At 45.4% G+C, this 22,614-nt stretch overlaps 1 protein-coding gene across 1 annotated transcript in view; it reads right to left on the bottom strand.

The window, feature by feature from the left end:
• Window positions 1–2,054: 2,054 nt before the first annotated feature.
• The window catches only part of Rap2a (RAP2A, member of RAS oncogene family), a 22,433-nt gene continuing 1,873 nt past the window's right edge, over window positions 2,055–22,614 (bottom strand). Inside the window, exon 2 of the mRNA XM_005355681.3 lies at window positions 2,055–5,526. Coding sequence (XP_005355738.1) covers window positions 5,289–5,526 — 238 coding nt within the window. The 3' untranslated portion in view covers window positions 2,055–5,288. The remainder of the gene's footprint in view (window positions 5,527–22,614) is intronic.

Below are 22,614 nucleotides of genomic sequence, written 5' to 3'. Positions count from 1 at the left end.
CTTACTAGTTTCCAAACCTTTCAACTCCTGTTGGCCCACTCCTGTCTCCACTCCTTGGTGACGAAGTCAACACAACGTTGAATGGAAATAACCCCCACGTGCCAGCAGCCAGTGTGTGAACTGCTTTTCTATGGAGACAGTCCCCGGGCTCAGGGCTAACAGGTCGGAGATCTCAGTGCCAAACAACATTGCACATTCTATGTTGATTCTCTTTCTCACAATGACTCTCCTTGCAGACTTCTGACTATTTTACATATATCACTTGTTTGCTGCTAGTTCTTACCTCAGCTGCTTTTACTCTCCTTGAGTAGCTTAAGGACAATGGATGTGGACATTAATACATTCCCGATTCTCCCAGGCCCTGCAGAGTTCCCATCTTCTGCTGTATGTGTACATTTTAACAAAGACTCACAAGTCAACATGCTTCTATACTTGATATTTGTTTTTAAATAAAATTTTAAATATCTATCAAGTATAATATTCTAAACAAAATAATTTTAAATGTTTGTCTATTAAAAATTCAGAAATAAGTTAACTGTTTTATTTATGGCACATATGGATATCTATAGGACTTAATTTGCAAATCATCATTCTTTTAAAATACATTTATATTGTGGGTGTATGAATATTGGGGAATCTGTGTGTGTGTGTGTATGTATGTATGAATGTATGTACATGTGTCAAACTGCAATGTGGAGGTCCTAAGATTATTTGTGAGAGTCAGTTCTTTTCTTCCCTCATGTTACTTCCACAGGTTGAACTCAGGGGTCAGCCTTGTTGGCAGGAGCCTGCATGTGTTGCTCCATCTTGCAGAAACACCACTTATAGCCCTTTATTTGCAAAAGCAGCTATGGTCTGATGTGTTCTCCTGTGGCTAAATTATGTTTTCCTTAATAGACTCTCAATTCAACATCTGAGTCATTATGTATGATATACCAACTAATGCCTTTATTCCTATCTTCTTTTCTTGAGTTACGGTCCGAGAAATGAGATTACCCTCATCAAAGGCTGGCGACACACCCGTAGCCCCTGATGGGCGCTGTCAATCGCTCTTCAGTCCCTTTCTCTGTTTCGCATCTTCAGGACCATTAGGATGCAGCACTCGCACTCTCAGAAGCGGGTGTCTCCGTGACAACCAACATCTTCGGCCTCATAGGTCATAGAGGTCAGCGGGTCTTGATACTGGGTGATATCTGATTCCTTCAGCCACGTCTCTTTTTTGTTCATGGACCTCTAAGAAACAGTAAACGCAAACTTGATAGTGTATCCGGATATTCCTTTAGGGCCTCAGATATTCTCTCACCTAGAGTAATAATTTGATAAAAGCAGACCTTTTAAGTACTTCCGTGAGAAGACAAAACCAGTCAGCAGGTAACTGAGCCCTAAAATATAGGCATTTTCCTTGAGATACTGACATTATGCTTACAGTGCCTCTGTTATGTTCATTCAAATCGTTCCTATACTCTAAAACAATGAAGCTTCTCAGCCGGCGGAATGCGCTGGGAGTCTGAAGCGCATATAACCAGAGGCGGCCTTTAAGCTGGCACGGAATGAATGGACGCCCTATCAGCGCAGCTGAGGCCATAGACAATTGGCAGCGTCTGTCCACGCTCACAGGGCCTCACATACAAGCTGGCCTTCCAGCCCCACAGAACCGCAACCTCCAGCTTCAGGCACCTTCGGACGACCCGACCTGAAAACAAAGTCGGCCTCCGGCCTTTGTGGGTGGACTCTGAAGACCTCCAGTGGTGCTGGCAGGACCACAAAGGCCTGACAGTTAATGCGAATTCCCCAGAACCCACCAGGCTTCAAGTTGACCAGCTATCATTAAAATAAAGAAGAGAAAATACTTAGAAGGTATTTATGCTGATTTCAAATCTTCAAGTTATTTCAAAGGCCACAAAAATGATCACCGTCCCTTCTTACGGAATGAACCCTTGATTAGTTTGGTTCAAGGGGTTCTGGATGAAGAGTGTTTGGTCTCATTATGAGGCAGTGTTCCGCTTTTGTATATAACAAATACATCTCCCAAGTGGAAGCAACCAACAAGTCAGAGTTTCATTAAATAAATTTATTTGTTAAAATAATTTAACTCCAAATACAACTGTTGAGTTTGCATTGAGTTATAACTACAATTCATGTTTCAATTGAAATGTCGAGGCTTACACGACATTGTTACAAAACAATAAACTGTTGTTCAATTTTAAATGGTCAGCTGTATTAGAGTTCAACAATTAACTGTGAACTGTATCTCTGGGAACCCCCAAATAGATAATGGTAAGTCTGTTTTCCAAATCTACTGCAGCCATTCTAGAAACCCTGATCGAGCTTTGACAGATGCACAATGACAAGTCAAACAGAAAGGACCCCCACAGTCTTTAACAGCTGATTGGCTGAGGAGACAATTAAAGCTTAACCAGTGCTAAGCGGGGGACGGGGGCGGGGCTACTGATGGAGAACTGAGAAACTAAACCACCCCAAGAGCAGCAGACAAAGAGGCCACACTCACGCTGGGACGCAGACAGCAGGCGTCCCGGGCCACACAGGAAAGCAAGGATCAGTAGTTTTAGCCCAGAGAGTGGTGGCAGCTGTAGTGACCGGGCCACACCCCAACTCGACAAAGCAAAGGGTGGGCGCATCAGAGAGCCTTTCAGTGGTGAAGGAAAGACCCAGAAGGCTTCCCAGAACGTGCTGGCTCGTCTCGTGGAAGCCTAACAGTGGAAAGGCATCGGCTACCATCACAACCACAGCTTAAAAGAACCTGAAAGTTCCACCTTCAAAGAAGTAAACCTAAAAAAAAAATTGCCTTTTGATAAAAGTAAAAAACAAAGCAAAGCAAACTTGATAATAGCTAAAGAAAAAGTGGGTCTTTGGGTCAAACCATGACATCATTAAGGCATGTTAGAAAAAACTTTCATTTCTCTAGTTGCTAGTTGAATCCGGGCTTTTAGGAACTAGCAAGCGAAGTCACCCGCTCTGCTCTGTGGCCGCTACCTCATGTGCCCGTAAGTGTCACTTTCCTGTCACTTTCCTGTCCTCGGGTGTTTTATTCCCATCTTGGCAAACTTCACACACAACAGTCAGATTCACACTGGAGGGACAGCGAGCAGGTGTCACAGTTTGTGCTGGGGAAGTGAAGTCTGCACACTAGGAAGGACGGTGCAAACACTGGGTCCCAGGAACAAACACCTCCACCTCACACCTTGCCAGGCTTCTCACATGTTACCCTTTGCATGCCTGCACAGGCATGCATGATGGGAAAGTGTGGAATCTGCACAGCTGCTCTCAATATATGGAGTATCATAAACTGCTACTCACGATGGGACTTTAAACATCAGAATCATCTCACAAGTTAGAGGCCTCAGAAGTCAGTGCACTAACATCTGTTTCAGTAAGTAAAACAGACTTGTTGAATCTGATTTCTCAATATGTCTGAGTCGAATCAGCTTTTACATAATAAACTTTGTTCCAAGAAAATTGTTTAGGACTTTTTGTCCTATAATGCAGTGCTTCCTAGTTGGAGAAAACGACACTGAAGACCAAAAAGACTCGGACTCTCTAACACCCAGGACCTGGTTTTTACCCACATTATTTATTTATTTATCTCACACATGACAAACACCACTGACCTTTTTTTTCCCTATCTTCTAAGCTCAAAGCCAGTTACCAAAACACTCGAGGGGATTTCAATGGCTTATAAGAGACTAATAATTAAAAAATGTTTTCTCATACATTATGTTCTGCAGTATAGATTCTCAGTAGAGGCAATGATCTCTGAATTGTGCCAAATTCTTAGGAATAAACACACATGCACACACAAACACACTCTTCTCTCAGTTACACACGTAAGACTAAGCGGTTACTTGCACAAGACTGTGGAACCAGGGAGATGTGGGCACCAAGTGCGTCCAGGCCCAGCGGCACAGAGTGCTGAAGGCCTGGCTGATCTGCAGAGGCGGCTCAAGGCATTGGCCAGCACTTATCTGCGGAGTGGTGAGAACTCGGCCACACTTCATCATGAAACTCCTGAACAGATTCTTTTCCTGTGCCATCGCTCATGCAAATGATAAACACTTCACGGCTAGGGAAACCAAACGCTGAGCTGAAGCACCCTTTCAGAACAAAAGACCCAGTCTAGTGGTGTGTGCCACTTCAGTAACCCTGCCACGACCCTCCGGGAGGGAGGAGAGGTTTGTGGCCCCTTCCTGGCGCTCTATCATAATGTATATCCTACTTTACAGCCCAGATTACTTCACAGGCCATCCCATCTGTGTTTGTTTTGTGCCTACAATAAAGCTGTTACAGCAACCCGGATTGCCCAAGCAGGTGAGCCAAGGTTCGTATCAACCATAGCCCTTAAAGGCCGCTTTCATGAACACACACAGAATGTCAAATATCTGTCCTGTCCTGTGAGGTGTCTGCAAACGGGAACGTGTGGGTGTCACATGGCTTCATTTTCCTTCCACGATGGTACCGGTTAGTTGACTGCAGCGCTCGTTAGTATGGCGAGGCAACCTCTCCATCTCAGCAGCTTCCTTCCAGCTCAGTAACTGAAGATCATCCCTGCTCTGGGAAGAGAGGCTGGGTGTGCGCACTTTCAGTTCTCATGAACCCATGAGAGGCAAAGCAGGAGACTCAACAAATTCTGCAGCCGGATTGGCTTTTCATAGGACCTTGTTCTGACTTTTACTGTCGAGGATTGATAGGTGAGTGGATTTCATGTCACAAACTAGGAAAACACCTGCGATTAAGCATCAATTTGAAAAACAGAAATTTGTCAGCTGAGTGCGCAGACTCCCTGCCATGCCTGCCATGCTGTTGGTGGGCCAGCTGTTTCACTGGTGGGATACGCTGGCCAGACAGTCCATCAATTCCTGACTTCAGTACTCTTGTAGGAAAATATTTCTCCTTTACTTTTTTTTAAAGACGACAAAATATTTTAATTGTTAGTGGTCATAGGAATTCTTCTGGTTTTTCTCTCATGATTATTTTTAATTTACACAGCAGTGGCTTCTGTTAACTCAGTGGCAATACCATGGTCACTTCAAATGAAATCACCCTGTAGCTCCACGGAGTGCCTGCAGGCTGCAGATGCACGGGAGGCTGAGGACAATGGTGGAGACTGAGTCACTGGACCCACGAGTACTCAGGGGCGACAACTGACATCCAGCCCGAGAGCTGCGGTGCACTGTGGATTCCCGCCAGCCATACAAACTGCAACGGAGTAGACAAGGCTACTGTTGCCCACAAGCCTAGATGCGTCCTGTCCAGGACAGCCATGGTGGGTGCTATTGGATGTTGCAGGCAGAACAGCAGGGGTCGTCTTTGTCAGGCTGAGCTGCATAGTTCATCTGCCTCACGATCTCGGCAAAGAGTTCGTCCACCATTGTTTTACTCTTAGCCGACGTCTCCATGAAGGGGCAGCCCCACTCTTCGGCCAAGGCCCGGCCTTCATTGGAGGACACCTCCCTCTCACTCTCCAGGTCCACTTTGTTTCCAACCAGGATGACTGGCACCTTCTCATACCTGGAAGAACACACACGTACGTAGCGGTTAGCAGGCAAGGCAAACACATCTCCTCTCTTCTATAGGGCAGTATAAATGATCTCTTTCGCCACATGAAACATGACCTGCACAGCTGGCTCAGCCTCACCGAGAGCATTCTGAAACCACTCCCAGAGGGGATCGTAAATGGGCTTTTCAAATGATGTTTTCAATTAATCAATTATGTATCCTTTAAAGTCAATTATGTATCCTTTCCAGATATACTTGGGGAATTATTCTCAGAATCTTGGACTGACTCCTCTTAATTTAAATGCTATCTGTTCCACGAGACGCTCGCTCAGAACGTCAGCCAGTCATGCAATCATGAGCTTTACTGCGAACATAATTGTATTTTACTGTATTCTATAAGAACGCAAACAAATCATTTCTAAATAGCTCCTGGACAAAAAAATGAAAGCAAAGAGTGTAATAGAATTCATCAAGAAGGAAAGCATTAGAGGCACACCCTGTCTCACACGGCATCAGCCAGCAGAAAAAGTCCATTTTTTTTTACTGTTAAGGATTAAAAATTTTAGTTATTAGCTTCATGAGATGTCGCCTCTCTTTTTCTTCTGACCTTGACCCACAAATGATAAGAAAAGAGTAGAGAACCAGAGGTCCCAAGCCACCGGCACAGCAGGTGCTCCACACGGAACAGGATGTGACACCTGTCGGGACGAGAACACCCGGTGCTTCTCACAGCTTATGTCCCAGGTTTCACCCTGTGGTTTGAGAAAGGGCCTCACCATGTAGCTGGCCTGGACTCTATGTAGACCATGCTGGCTTTGAAGTCATAAGCGATCTGCCTGCCACGGCCTCCCAAGTGCTGAGATTAGAGGCATGTGACACCACTCCCAACCCTTCACTTTAAAAGCTATTTCAAAGCATTTGTTGTTTCTGTGATTTTAGTGTAAATTGGTGTGTGTATATGTCTGGCAAGACTGTATGTAGGTCTTAGCCGATCTGACTAAAGACGGCTAACCTTCCAGAAGAGAGAACCAGGCAAGACCCCACTGAAGCACAACTCACACAGCACATTTAGGAAACCGAGTTACAGGAAGTTTCCCCTCCCCGTGATTTCTGTACAGTTTCACTGTTGTCAAAATGCTTCTCCCTACTTCCCTCAGAGCCAAGTATACCCACAACGGACGCACCTGTTTTCCTTCGGCAAGAGAGCAAACCAATGGCCTAAGTGAGGTCCACACGCGCGCGCACACACACACACACACACACACACACACACACACACACACACTATTCTGAGTACCCTGGCTCTAGAAGCACAGGTGACAATGATAATGTAGCTGTAGCACAAAGACCCACTTACCAGTTACACGCGCACATACGCACAGTGAGAAACTTATAATGTAAAGTAAACATGATGATATGAAGAAGATATTCAAGTCGTCAGGGACTCGGTGCCATCTAAGGAAAAATCACCTTTGTTCACAGAAATTACAAGGGTTCACGTGGCACCTTACAGGTTCGTTCGGATGGCCCCAATGAGATGGGAGGTAACTCACAGGCATCGTAAATGCATTCAGCAACCACATCAGGCTATGCACAAGGCCAGGGCAACAACACAATTCAGCGAGCAAATGTCAACTGCTTTTCCAGCCCAAAGATCCAGGAAGGCGGCCTAAGGGGTAGAAGCTCTCAGCTCTGCCCTCTCCCTTCGTCTCACTATGCTTGGAAGATGAACTCGTGAGAACTCTGTGGAGGGCAAACACGGCACCTGTGAGAGAAACACCCTACTTCCGGCTGGGGGTGCGGGCTCCGTGGTCTGCAGGGTGTGGTAGGAATCTCTGTTACCCCGGATAAGAGAACAGGAGCCCAAAGAAGATGATGGAGGACAGGACCACAGGCTGAGAGCAGGCAAAGAGAAAGCAGGGGGCTCAGCATACGCAAGGCGCTGCTGTGCCGCAGGCTGTACTGTGGGCTTCCTTCAGCGTGCATCTACGTGTCTGAAGGTTCGTGTGTTCCACTGTGGGCTTCCTGCAGCGTGTGCATCTAGCCATGTGTCTGAAGGTACCTGTGCTCCACTGCATGAAGGGGATACCTCAATAAAAATAATACCTAAACAAAATCCTCAAGCAGGATAGCAGAATAACCTTCAAGACATATTGAGGGGATACGCATGTGGTGCTTCAATAATATAAAATGCAGTTAGGTTGATTAATTAATTCCTTTGCTGACTCATGCCAATCATAAATTCACCTTCTGCGCTGCTGACTTTGTGTCCTACCGCGCACACCAACGGCTGTGCCGCTGGGCGTACAAAGGAGCACAGCCCTGAAGGCTTTCTTCACCCTCAGATCTTCTCAGAAGTGCCAGGATGTTCAAAACCACCCACATTAAAATGGGAGGAGAAGTGGGAGGGGAAACTGCGGCCGGGATGTAAAATAAATGAATAAATTTAATTCTTTAAGAAAGGGAAATGAAGCTATGCTTATGTTCAATCTGGCCCTTTGTCATTGGAAATGGAGATTACTCAAGCCAGAAACGTGTATCTGTGAGGAGATGTTTGCAAGTGCAGGCCTGATCGTCATTTAGAAACTGGGTGGGAAAACGGAGCAAAGGGTTGATTCTGCTACAAGCACCGCAGCTGTGATCGCGAGGAGAGAGAAGGGACAGCTGTTGGCGGACTCGTTCCTGTAGGCGCCTTTAGGCCCCAAATTAAACCCAACAACTGAAAAATCAGTCAAAAGGCGGACAGACTTCTGAACACAGAGCTTTATCAGAAGGGGGAAGGTCATTCAAACACTAAAGCACCTCACCTCTAGGTGAACGCTGAACCTGGAATCTGGTTAAAACAGGCTGACACCGGATGTGACAAGGCCGAGCCCGCAGCTAGAATGGGAGCTGTCTCTATTGCACCGGAGAGAGCCGAGGCTTTAGGAACTGAGAACAAGGAGTGTCTAACTGGGAGACCGCGTATTATCGTAAAAAGTCTTACACATGGCTCTCTCCTTCCTGCAAGCCACAGAACAGAAGAGCCCCCACCACACCCCCAGAAAGACCTAAAGCCAAGAGCCAGAAGATTGCGGCCGCAGGAGAGACTGAGGTGGGAGACTCCACGAGTTCAAGGTCAGCTTGGGCTACAGGGAGTTCTAGCCTCACAACAAAGCAAACAAAAACCCCACAAAAACCAAAGCAAAAAATGCTAAATTTCAACCATTTGCATTTCTAGAAAGCAAAGGTTATGACAATAATGGAGTCAGCATTTATTCTTCCCAGTAAGGAATTCCTCAGGAAGGAAACCCCTTCCTTTAGGAGGGGAAGAGGGCGTCAGGCACGGGCACCACCCTTGGTCCGCGGTCCCGAGGCTGACTGGTTAGATCTGTGAGGACAGACGTGAAGCAAGGGATGTGGCAGGTGGCCAGTGGGAGAAGAACGGATGGAAGAGAAGGAGATGGAGCCGATGATTGCGGCAGAGTGAGGCTCCTCACAGCAGCAAACAGAAATGACAAGTGACGGGGGCGTGACGGAGCTGTGAGTCAACACTCACACAAAAACCATACACAGATAGTTATAAGGAAAACTACTGGGGCGTGGGAGAGCGTGAGGTAGGGTGGGGGTCTCTAATCATCACCAGGTACGGGACAGGAGGGGCTGTAACAACAGGCCTCGCGGAGCAGTGATCACAGGGGCAGGGCGGGGCGGAGCAGGAGTTACGGGCCCGTGAGAAAATCCATCCCGTAATTTTCATGTGCACAAACCCTTCATTTCTAATATAACTCACACCTGAGCTCCAGTCTGTGACAGCTCTAATCTATTTCTCACCCCTCTACCTTCCCTTCTACACCAATTCCATGACAGCTAACTTAAAGCCTTGCTTTTACAGGCCACAACCCATAGCAAGTATCCTATGGAAACGTGTGACGGCCCCACGACAGCTGGCTAAGAGTCACGGCTGGTCATTTGGTCATTGGCTGGAACAAACGCAGAGGGCACAGAACACAGAAAGGAACTAGAAGGATGTTTGTTTACCTAGATATTCTGTCTGCCTTTCCCCAGCCCTGGCTCTTTGCTCATGAGATAGTAACTTACAATGTTAACGACAATGATAGCGAAAGCATTACTAACAGCCAGCACCTACAGAGGGCTGGTATGTGCCAGGCTCTGCACTCGGCATTCCCATCAATTATCCACTAAAGTAATATGGCTAGTGCAAACTACTAGAGGGCTGCTAGCTAGTCATCTAGGGTCCTCAGACTGTGTTAGCACGCCAGGGCGAAGATCTCAAGTGCCGTGGTACAGCTATAAAGAAATGCGCCACACCTGTGCTGAGTGACCATCGTTTCCTCTTGTTTCTGGCTTACATTCTCTGGTCCAAGTGTCCAAATCTAACTACTAAAAGTCATTGATTTCCACGGAAAAGAGAAAAATAAGAGACATTATTTCCCTGATATATGCAAGCTGACAATCCAGCCTCTTCCACAAACAAGTAGTTTCCCTTATTCTAAGATCTTTCTTTTCACCGCATACTGCTGTCACCAGACAGGAGCCATGGCTGTGATGTAGACAATGTGGGGCACACAAGAGAAGCAGCGCCACAGCTCTGCCGTGTTAAAGTATTAATACATACGAACCAGAGGTGCTGCATCTGCATCGTAGCTGTGCCCACAAAGCCACGGCCAGCAGCAACGTATCTGTCGTTGCTGGTGCTGCTGCCTGATGCTCACAGGTACTTGTGCAGGACAATAAAGGGATGGATTTCGAATGAGGAGTTTCCTCAAGACCTTCAGGCTGCTTCAAGTGGCAGACATGTCACTGAGACCACGCTATGGCCTTTCTGTGATTGCTTAGACGGATTTATTAAGGGTCCCTGAAGACACAGGGAGAGGGGAATGGTTAAAACACGCATGCAATGACCCAAAGGGACCTTGTTCATAAATTCAACTAACATTTGCTGAGGTTTTTTTTTTCTATATTCCAAGGTGCTGGATGTCAAAGCTGGTGCAAAAAAACACCATTACACGGAAGAAGCTTTTTTAGTAACATAACTGAGATGGTCTATACCAGCTGTCTTTATAAACAAACACGGATACATGGAAGGGCGAGCAGAGGCAAAAATGTACACACTCAGATTTTCCTGCTGACGCTCTAATATGCTATACCCTTTAAAAATACATTAATGAACAGAATTTTTTAAAAGATTTTATTTTCAATTATGTGTCTGTGAGGGGGGATGTGTCGTGTGAGCGCAAGGACATGGAGAGACCTGAAGAATGGTTTCAGCTCTCTTGGATCCAGAGTTACAGGCAGTTGTGAGCTGCCTACTAGGGGTGCCAAGAATTGAACTCAGGGCCCCTGTAAAAGCAGTGAGAGTTCTTAACTGCTGGGTCATCTCTCCGGCCTCGAATATGCTATACTCTTAAGATGAGTAAATACGATCTTTAAATTACAGTCCTGCCTGAACAACTGAATGACACTAGGTAAATTCCAGGGGCAGATAGCAGGGGGTTTGGGCCACCTTTCAAGAGTTAAGTTCCATTCATCCATCCATCCATCCATCCATCCATCCATCCATCCACCCACCCACCCACCCATCCATCCATCATGTCTTTATCTTCAGGAAACATTTTTAAAGATATGACTGTTTTTTAAATATTTAAGAAGAAAAACAAATATTCAAAACCAAAAACAACAAAGCTCAGCTGGGGCGGGTGGGACAGTGGCAGTGGCAAGAATGGAGGAAGACAGCCCCTCCGTGTAGCCGCAAGGTCTCCTCAGGGGTTCCCAGCAGAAACAATGGGCTTCCTACACGTCTGAAACACCAGTTCAGGGGACGAGGAACCCAAGTGAAGTGGCTAGACCTAGCAGAATGGCCCCTAACTGGCTGGGCATCTCCTCGGCACACTTAATGTTCAGCCCACACTCAAAAGGAGGAATAATAAATGCTCTTTCTCAATGGAATTTGTATCAACGAATCGTGGTCATCTTTACGTCTAATAATAATAATAATAATAATAATAATAATAAGAAGAAGAAGAAGAAGAAGAAGAAGAAGAATGTGCTTTTGAAACCGACCAAATCTCTAGCTCGTGAGGATTAACCAATGACCAGAAGCAGTAAGGATGCTGGCCAGGTCAGGACTCACAGTCACAGGCAGAAACGCACACGCTGAACTCATACAGTTCTGGGAGCAGAGTCTGAGGTCGAATCGGGGCAACCACACGATCCATACCCAGACCAGGGTATCGCTGAGATGGATGGAAAGCCTACGACCCAGGGACGCAAAGACATTTGGTCACCTCTGGAGCAGGAGGGCTCATTCAAAGGGACAGTCAAGGGACTATTGGAAGCCACGGCCTACGAAGGAAAGGGTGTGCCGTGAGGGCAATGGAGAAACCTCCTTCCTCAAACAGCCGTGTTTTCCAACAGTGCCAGATGGTATGCTTGGGTGGCCTTAACAGGAAGCGCTCTGCCTGTCACAGCCGAGGCAGTGATCTGTCAGGCGGGCTGCTGAGGGGATGCCGCTAGTGGATGGGTTATAGCACGCTGTGCTCAGCCCATGCGTCCGTACGGAGAAGGATGCTCTACAAATATGGAGCCTGGCTCACTTTCTAGCGAGCTTTCATGCATGGGCGCCATTTGTTAGTTGATGCCCTGACAGTTTTCACATGTTATGCAGGGATTCTAGCCAGCCTTACTTAACGACAGGTCCTAACCAGGGAGGGCATCTGGTGGACTTTACTGACGGAGGTCACTGATGGCCAAAGTTGTTTAGACTGCTGGTTCTGAAAGCCAGACAAGAAAACAGTGTGAGCAAACATGGGTTACTATCATATTTTGGATAGGGGAGATAAAAACATTCTGAACATCTACCCATTGTGCTCTGAATGTTGAGCTTTCCCACAACTTACAGGTTTAAACTTCATCCCCAGTGCGACAGAACTAAGATGTAGCGACTTTGACGGGTGATTGGCTACCCCGTGAAAGAGACTGTTAAGCGCCCTTAGAAAGTGGTCGAGGGGGCTCAGTTTTTTCTCTTCCAATTTCACGGAGATGCAGCAAGAGGAGGTCTCTATGAACAGGCCCTCAGCAGACACCGGGTCTTCTGGTATCTTGATTCTGGATTTTCTACCCTCCAGAACTGTGAGCAATGCAGTTCTATTATTTACAAATTACCCAGTCTATAGCAGCCCCAAAGGACCAGGGCACTGACCAACGTAAATATATAACTTATTATTCCTACAGGCAGCTTTCTGATCGGAATGACTTAGAACGAGTGAAAGATTCCCCAAGACAGGTGGCCTAATAAAGCAATGTTTCTGGTGGGAGATATTTTGAAAGTTAAAAATCAAGCTGTTTTAAAGTCTGTATGTCTGTATAAGTTAGAACTGTCAAGTCTATATTCACTGACAGTGCATTCTGGCACATGGACTAAAGATAGCACCCTGCATTTCTTCTGCATAACGCCCAGGGCAATGCTATGCAAATGAGGCGGCTTAAGCCACATTGTTTGATGTTGACAGTTATGATTTTTATACAAAGTCAGATAAAACTTTTTCAGGAATTGGTTTACTAAGAAAAACCTGTCAACACTTTACTGTATATAAGCAGCCACAGAGTGTTAATGTTCCCTTTAAGCACGCAGGGCTTTCGGCATTTATGGAAAGGTCTACTCTCATCTCCAACTTCTCAGGATGAAAAATGTTATTTAAAAATACTAATAATCTATAATGATTACTTTTGTATATCATTTTGTAATTAAAACACATATACTTAAAACCATTACAATTTCTTCTCAGCTAAGAAGTCCTCGTCACCAGGGCTGGCAAGGACTCAGAACTCAAAGCGGCACAGGTCTATGGTACAGGTCTCATTACACGCCCCATGAGGCAGGAGCGGAGGAGCAGGAGGAACCGTGCTCGGATCAGCTCCACGTCACTCCTAGCCAGTCCTGAGAAACCACACACTCTTAGAAGGGCCTGGGTTTACTCCCTCTTTCATGACTTTTCCTGAATCTTTCTTAGTGGTACTTTGGGACTGTTGTGTAAACAAACATCCCAGGCTCACTATTTCTTCAGTTATTAATCATCCCCATGGTGCAGATGAAGAGATTGAAAGCAGAGAAAGCTGACTGCACAGCCAGTCAGGGCTGAGCTCACCCTCAGCACAGCCACACTCACGGTCTCCACAGACAGAAAGGTAAGTATGCAAAATCAAATTTCATATTTGAGAAGTATACAGACTATTTTGAACATTCACTGAAAACTGGAGGATGAGCATATTCAGAATCTATAATAAAATGACATAGCGATTGATAGGGGAATATACTAATATTTCACTTAGAGAGCCATAAAGACATCTGGTAAAATAGAAAATATTATATGCATTGAATAATTAATATGATACAGGATTTCCACTCTGAATTATTAACTTCTGAGGTGACAGAAAGTATAAGGAACAACTCCCTTACATTAAACGTGTTAAGCAAAGGTTTACAATGTGCCTCCTGGCTGGCTTTACTAAGTGATTGGGACTTCTCCACAACCATGGTCGTCCTCACCCATTCACTGACTCAACACCACCCTGAGCCAGCACAGGTGTCCCTGAATCCTCCCAACTGTTTCGGCAAATACACAAAGTACCAACTGAATATTCCTTAGCTGAAACACGAGGGACCAGACACACTTCAGATGGCAGATTTTGGAAGGTTTGCATGGCTGCAACCCACATCTAAGCATGAGATTCATTAAGTTTCCAACACATCTTAGACACGAGCTTGCACAGTATGTGCAGTGCGCCTAGGATTTGAGCGCAGGCGTCATGAGATCATGACATCAGGTGTGGGGCTCTTCCGCTGAGCCGTCAGTCACATGACATCAGATATGGGGCTCTTCTACTGAGCTGTCAGTCACATGACGTCGGAGCTCTTCCCCTGGGCCGTCAGTCACATGACATCAGGTGTGGGACTCCTCCATTGAGCCGTCAGTCACATGACGTCAGGTGTAGGGCTCTTCTGCTGAGCTGTCAGGCTTAGGGTTAGGAACACTTTTGGGTTCAGATGAAATTCTAGAGTGAAGATGCTCGCCCTGAACAGCATCCCTCACTCGGCCTCAGGCTGAGACCAGCAGGAGCAAGCTTTCCTTACTGGATGAACAGAATTACACTACTCAGCACTACCTCTGCCTGAGTTGTGATGCCAGCTCACACCCGGAAGTATTTTGTATTCACACTCTGAAATAGCACACTATGGTAGAAAGCCAGGAGAACTGGTTCACAGCACCAGACAGTTCCACTATGTGAAGTGACCTGAGCCGGCATCTCCACACTGTGCGGTGAGAGCACTCTGGTAGGTCATGGGGAGCACTTGGTGAACAGAGCAGAAAAGGACAGACAGAAAGGGGCACCAACAACACGGCTAGTTTAATGGCATGCCGGGCTCCGTCCTTGTGTGTCTGTGCACTGGTCAGGGCAGAAAGTGGCGGTGGGCCTTGTGTAAGCAAGCGTGAAGGCGATCAGTGGCCGGCTAAGGAAGCATACGGCGTTCTCATTACTACGAGAGTTTCAAACACATAAAGTTATGTAAGTCATGGCATTTATCATTAAAATGTCAGTTTGGGGTATGCCTTTAAATCTTACATATACCATAAACAGAAAACAACAACAAAAACAAACACCCCCCCCAAAAAACACAAACAAAAAAATAAAGCCAAATCCCTCAAACTACACCCTACCTACCCCATCCAGTGAGTGTATTTCGACATCACGAACAGGGTTGCATAGTTTAAGCCTGCCTATTTAACCAGCTGCAATCTATTTTAAACACCATATTCAGAAACACTCTTCAACATGTGATTAAAAGTACGATTCCAACATTCAGTATTTCGCTGCATCCAATTTCCAGTGCTGACATGTGATAGGGCTTCTCCAGCCATGACCAATACCCATAACCTCACTTTATCTCACATACTTCAAAACATCACATCCAATATCACTATCAACCTTCAATTTAAACAGAAATTTATTAAGAACTGTACTCTGTTAGAGGGGCAATGATGCCCACCAGACACCAGAGGCTAAATAATGAAAAGCCCAGGGCCAGGAATGAGCGACTTCTTTTAGCTGTAAGCTAGTGATATGTCATAGGCCGTGGAACATCACAAGGTCCTGCCACTGCTCTTGGTTCCTCCAGAATGGAACTGTAGACACCACACGCTTGAGTTACAGACATGGTGAAATAAAGCCTTTGGCTAGTCTTCATGATGCTGCAAGAGCTGTGAACACGGGCAGAGGAGAAAGGTAATCACCAATCATACTCAGCTGTGAACTCTGGGAGCTACAGCAATGACTGGCCTGACAGGCCACATCCACTGAACTGCGGCCACTCCTAGCTGCTAGGAGAGGAAGACAGCTTTCCCTAAGCCAGCGGTTCTCCACCTGTGGGCTGCGACCCTTTAGGGGAAGAATGACCCTTTCACAGGCACCGAATATCAGATATCCACATTACGATTCATAACAGTAGCGATATTGCAGTTATGAAGGAGCGATGAAAATAGTTTTATAGCTGGGGTCACAACGTGAGGGAGTACACTGGAGGGCCACAGCCTCGAAGGTGAGAACCACGGCTCTAAGTCCGCCATGCTCCAGCTAAGGCACACACCCAGGAACACCTGGGTAGCACAGCTGAGTTCAACACATTTATTTTCAAAGGACACAAAGCTGGGTGTGTAGGAGAGGGGGTGCACTTGGGAAGGGGAGGTGGAGGAGGAGTGTTCATGGGATCAACAGAATTAACTTAAAAAAATCAGGCTCTGTTCGGTTTTTACAGGTTTCACACAAGGAGAATAAAGGTGATATTGTTGGATTAGGCCGACTATTCCCAAAGACATTTCCATTTTATAAAAAGTGAAAAGCTAAAAAAAAACAAAAAACAAAAAACAAAAAAAGTTAAGCTGTTTCGTATCCAGTATATACTATTATAAAATTATAGTGACTTTTCCAGGTATTTTTGATTTCTTTAAATTTTACATGCATATTTATGTTTTATTTACATGCTTTTAATATTTGTTTCTGCATACTATAAAATTTCCATTAAAAGGTAGGCATTGTGCAACATACATTTAATCCTAGCACTGGGAGGGAGAGGCAAGTAAATCTCTGTGTGTTCTAGGCCAGCCTGGTCTACAGAGTGAGTTCCAGGCCAGCCACCTGGTCTACTGAGTGAGTTCCAGGACAGGCTCCAAAGCTACAGAGGAACTCTGTCTTCAAAAAAAAAAAAAAAAACAAACAAAACAAAAAAAGAATAGAGAACAAGAGCTAAAGAGGAAAGTCAAAATTCTACCGCAGACCCCAGAGTAGACGCTCTAGAATCTGAAGACGATGACTACAGGGAAAGTGTGCATGAGAGAAAATCCTGGGAGAAGTCTCTTGAGTCAAGTACAATGTGCAGTTTTGTGCAACAGTCCTTTGTTAGAAATGTGCATAAATGTGAACTGTGCTGCACTTCAGCGTGCCACGTGTAACCGTGCACAGACACTGACCCATCCAAGGGTTTTCACCACTACTAATGTCAGCAAATAAGACTCCAATGGTGTCAGGTCTTCCTGTTGGCTGTGATCTTCCTTAATGTTAATTAAACTTAAAAATCCCAATCCTAGAATAGCCAAGAGAAAACTATTGTATCGTAATAATATTATGTAACATTTACAATGCAGCAAAAGCAAGTTTCTCCCTCAAGAGGAAACACAAACCAACCAACTTGGGAACAGAGAAAGCAACTCATAGACAAAGCCTTCATTATGCAATGAGTTGAGTCCTACAGATTGCTTACTGCATGCTGTCTCCCGCTAACAAAACTCAGGTACCTAAAAACCTGCTAAGGAAATCCATACCTTAAGCACCCGGAGCACATGGACAACGGCTCAAGGTGAACAGATGGAGAGATGCACAGGCTTGGACACGGCTTGGGCGACGGTTCCACTGAAGTGTGGTGAACACCAAATAAAGATGATGTGTACACCAGTTAGTGAATAAACTCATCTTTCAAAGAGCAAGCTCTCTTAGGATTATTTTTAAAGTAAATTTAGGTTTTTAACTACTCAAGTCCTTGAATGAAAGGTAAGGAATTAGGCACCTAAAACTCTTTTTATTCTGTACTTAGGGTTAACACCCTTCCGTATCATTGAAGGTTTTAATGCTAATATTCTATTTTGTAACCACAAATGTTACGGTGTTTGTCTCTTAGTTTTGTGTTTAAAGGGATCAACATTTCCTATTACTCTCTTTCTCCATATTTAAATTCCTTGTTCTATGTTAGGCTGTCAGATTTGTCATCAACTTTTCATGACACAGAGTCATTAATTTAAAAAAGTGACTCACAGCCATTAGGCCCTGTACCTTGCAAGCCTAGCTTTGGATTCAACGCTGGCTTCTGAGAAGGGCCGAACGCCTTGTCCGCAATCTAGAACACCTGGTGGCCATAGCCTAGCACAATGTCTGGGGTTGTCACTGTTGGCCGTGTGACTCTCCAGCTCTACCCGTAAGTGTATGCATTTGTTGCTCATCTCTGTTCCCAGCCACATCTATTCGTTTCTGCTGCACACAGTGGGTTTCAGCTAAACTCAGCCTGAACTAGGCAGTTTTTCACGTCGTGCAGGATCTGACCCTCAAGGCCTTCTCTAGTTCCCAATTATCAGACACAGGAGTGCTCTAACAAAGACCATCTCAGCTGAAACCCCCAGTTACTCCACTCTGATCTCATTCACTCGTGTTCAGATGTGAAAGGCGTTTTTGACCTTTCTCTCTCCCACAACTGGATGGATCCATTCCCGACAACTTACTCCTGTCTTTCTACAGACGCCATGCTGGCTCACGACCTTTATACACCATACAGATACTATATTATACTAGTTAAAACTGCCGTCCTTCAAACAGAATGGCCATTATGCCGATCATCTCACCCCTATTACTACTTCTGCAAATTCTGGTTACTGGTCTTCACCAGAGGCTTAAGGCCACAGTTTGAACCTTCCAGCACTAAGTTTTACCATCCGGAACCTCACCTCTCACAAAACATCCATGGACGTTTGGTTTAGTCGTGCGGTCTCTTTAACATTCTGAAAGGACTCTATGCATCTCCCGTGCCACTTCTTCCATCCAGAAGACATCCCCCACCCACTCTTTACAGTCCACCAGACATTTGACATCTTCCTTGCTGGCCTAACTGGAAACACTCTTACAAAATCAACTCGAAACACTAAAATGCCCGGGGAAACTGAGTCCAAATGCTCTTCTTTTTGAAGCTTCCTCTTCCACCATATTTCTATTGTTCCCGTACGCTGGTTGTTGTGCTAGCCACCTGGGCTTAGAGCTCGTGAGAAGGCTTACAAGTCATCCCGGCTCATGAGTGGTACGAAACATAAAGGGAAGAATAGGCGGCTGCAGGCTGCCTCGGTGGGGTTAGTCTACGTGAGAAAATCGGACAACAAGCCATTCTGCCTGGTAAGAGGAAAGGGGCTTCTCTAAGCTGAGAAAGTCTTCTAAGCAGGGATGAAAGAATGAGAAGAAATGGACTCTGTCGAAAGACAAACAGGTTCTAGGGCTGAAGGAAAACCCAGAGAAAGTGTTCTGAGCAAGTAGGAGTGGACACGTTGGTGGAGCCACGGAGGGACCAGAGCGTGCTTGGACGTACAGGTCAGGCTCAAAGTCTGGAGGCTACAGCCTATGATGGGCATCCCAAAATACTTCTAGTCAGGACCACAACTAGCTCTGGAACACATACAAACAGGAAATTAATATTAACCAGTAAGAACACTGGTTTATTAAAATATATGTGCTTACTACTCTTTTTTTTTTCTAATCCAAACTCAAGAAACAGGAGGAGGAGCAGGAGGAGGAGGAAGAAGAAAGCACATGACTTACACACGGAGACAATTTTCAGAGGTTCGCTTGGTTTGAGAAGAAGCCCCGTGGGGTGTATGTGTGTGTGTGTACAATGAGGAGACAGTGGGCTGTAGAGAAGGCTCATTTGGTAAAGCATCTGCCATCTAAGCATTAGAGCCTGAGCTCAGAACCCAGAACCCTCTTAAACTAGTATTTCAGAAGGCAGAAGGGGGAGGTTCCCTGGCTGTCCAGTTTATCCAGCTAGACATCAAGAAAGAGGGCAGGAGAGAGGGCTCAGAGGAGAACACTTGCGGCTCCAGCAGAAAAACTGAGTTTGGTTCCCAGCACCAACATGGCCGCTTACAACCATACGTAACTACAGTTCCCTGGAGGCCTAGCGGCCTCTGACCTCCATGGCATACGTACGTATTTGTTGGTAAACACTCATACACATAAAATAAAGATAAGGACGTCATTTTAAAAGGTAGATGGCTGTGGTGGTTTTAAAAAGAATGGCCCTATAGGCTCCTGTATCTGAATGCTTAGTCAGCAGGGAGTGGGACTATTTGGAAGGATTACGAGGCGTGGCTTGTTAGGGCGAGCGTGTCACAAGCCCACGGCAGGTGCAGGTGCCCCTGTCTGCCTGTGGATGAGGATACAGCTCTCGGCCACTTCTCCAGAGTCACGCCTGCCGCCACACTCCCCACTATGATGACAATGGAGAAAGCCTTGGAAACGTTAAGTCTCCGGTTAAATGCTTTCTTCTATACGAGTTGCGGTGGTCATGGTGTCTTCAGGCAACAGAACAGGGAGTGAGAGAGTGGCTCCGTGGGCAAAGGAGCTGCTGCTGCACAAGTCGTAGTGACCCCCCCACACACATATGCAATAATAAAAACACTCTCGTGACAAGAAATGAGGCACAGAGCAAATGAATAAGACACGTCAAACCCTGGCTTCTACATGAATGCACAGACAAGTATGCATGTGTGTACACATACATGACACTGAAAGAGATGTTAATATTTTTAAAAATGAAGCAGTCCAGAAAGTATCAATAAATAAAGAGCCCGACTCCTCTGCTGCCGAGCTCCATATGAACTTTAGTTATAGGTTCATCCTCTCGTCTCCCACAGAAGAAAAGTTAACGAAACCAACTAAATATTTCCCCGTGACTAATTTGCACTGCTCTTCAGTCTGTTATTTCAAACTGTGATTACAAATACGAGTTATTTCCTCCAAACTGCAATGATAAATCAGGGGTAAAACTAATGGAAGTTAGGGCGGCAAAAGCTAAGAGAATGACAGCAAGAACTCTTAGTAATGTCTGTGTCCTGAGGGTCGGACTGGGCACCTTCACATGCGGTGTCAGGTCACCCTAGTGATGTGGAGACATACATGTCCTGAGCGTGTCATTGTAGTGACGCTGAGAGGTACATGCTATTTTCCATTTCACAGAAAAGGAAACACAGGCCTATAACATCAGCACGCACTTCCCTAAAGCATATGCCTCTAAGACTGTGCAGCCCAATATAGTAGCCTATGGCTAATATGCACTTGAACGGTAATGTGGGACGTCCTTCTGTGTGTGTGTTACCTTTATTGATTAATGGATAAAGCTGTTTTGGCCTATGGCAGGGCAGAATCTAGCCAGGCTGAAAGAGATACAGAGAGTAGGCAGAGTCAAAGAGATGCCATGTAGCTGCCGAAGGAGAAAGAGGCTGCCAGGATATTACCGGTAGCCTCATGGTGATACATAGATTAATAGAAATTGATGAATTTAAGATGTAAGAGTTAGTTAATAAGAAGCCTGAGCTACTAGGCCAAGCAGTGTTGTAACTAACAAAGTTTCTGTGTGATTATTTGGATCTGGAAGGCTGGGAACAAATGAATAGTCCCTGATTACAGAACAGTGGTTAGTCCCGACAGTTTTCTAAGGCAGCACATCAAAGTAAAATATCTGATTATTTTTAATATGAAATGGCATACTGAAATGACATTAGCTTATATTTAGTTGGTTAAAGAAATATACTATTAAATTACTACTTCTTTATGCTCATTTTAAACATCAGCTACCACAAATTTTCTACTTGTCCATGTGGTTCACACCTTCTCTCCAACAGTGTGGCCCTAGCACGCACGCTGGAGGTTGGAGAGGCCAGCAGATGCCAAGCTGAGAGACAGACCTGTGTAGAAGAGGCTATATGGATTCAAAGAGATCCTATGAATCCTCTTTATCAATGACTGGTCATGGGTCAGGTATCGAATCTCTGCATTTCAGTTATGGCCCTTTAAGTGATGCCCCAAACTGCTATATATAATATGTAAAGTAGACAGATGACACACAGTAAGCAAAGGGACACATGGATTACTGAATGCTTCCTAGAGCAACTGGTTAGTTAAAACTGCCCCCTCAAAGAGTAGAAAACCCACTTTTTTGAAAACCATGTTTTACTATCTTGTAAGGCCCCTCCTACCTGCCATTTAAGAATGCCTTATCTACGGAAGTGTAATACAAATAGCCTGCAGTTCACCCTCTCTCTGTTTAGACTTGAGCTGATAAGATGCCATGGGCCCAGAGGTAAATGCCGAACTTAGGATGAAGTACAGAAGAAAGGACATAGAAGTAGGTGCCCGAGCCCGAGGTGGGCATCTTAGTCTCAGTACTCCATGGGCAGAGGCAAGAGAATCTCTGTAACTTCGAGGACAGACTGGTCTACATGGCGAATTCCAGGATAGCCAAGTCAACATAGAGAGACCCTGTTGCAAAAAAAGAAAAGAAAAAAAAAAATAGAACAAGAAGAAGGAAGAAGAAGTAGTCCCAAGAGGTCCTCATGACACGACTCTCTATCCCAGTAGAAAATGCCGCTCAACTCTAGTTCAGTTCCACAATGGTCTTCTTACAACAAAGTGGAGACCAGTGAGTCCGGGTGAGCAGAAGCCTAGCCTACTGTGCTGAGTGTCAACCGACCGACCGCTCCAATCAACAAATCAGCGCATTATTATAACTGATGCTGGTCATCCCACCAGTGTTTCGGGAGGCTCCTGGGTTAAAGTCTCCTGCACAGATGTGTGAGGATGGACTGAGGCATGAAGGCTGGACAGCTGCAGCACTCAGATCATTAGCTGTATCTGTGAACAACTTCAAGAACATGCATGATGTATCCATGTGTGTGCACACATGTGAACAACTTCAAGAACATGCATGATGTATCCACATGTGTGCACACATATGTG

This window comes from Microtus ochrogaster, chromosome 17 (genome assembly GCF_000317375.1).
Source record: "Microtus ochrogaster isolate Prairie Vole_2 chromosome 17, MicOch1.0, whole genome shotgun sequence".
NCBI classification, from domain to species: domain Eukaryota; kingdom Metazoa; phylum Chordata; class Mammalia; order Rodentia; family Cricetidae; genus Microtus; species Microtus ochrogaster.
This window is presented reverse-complemented; position numbering and strand designations above follow the sequence as displayed.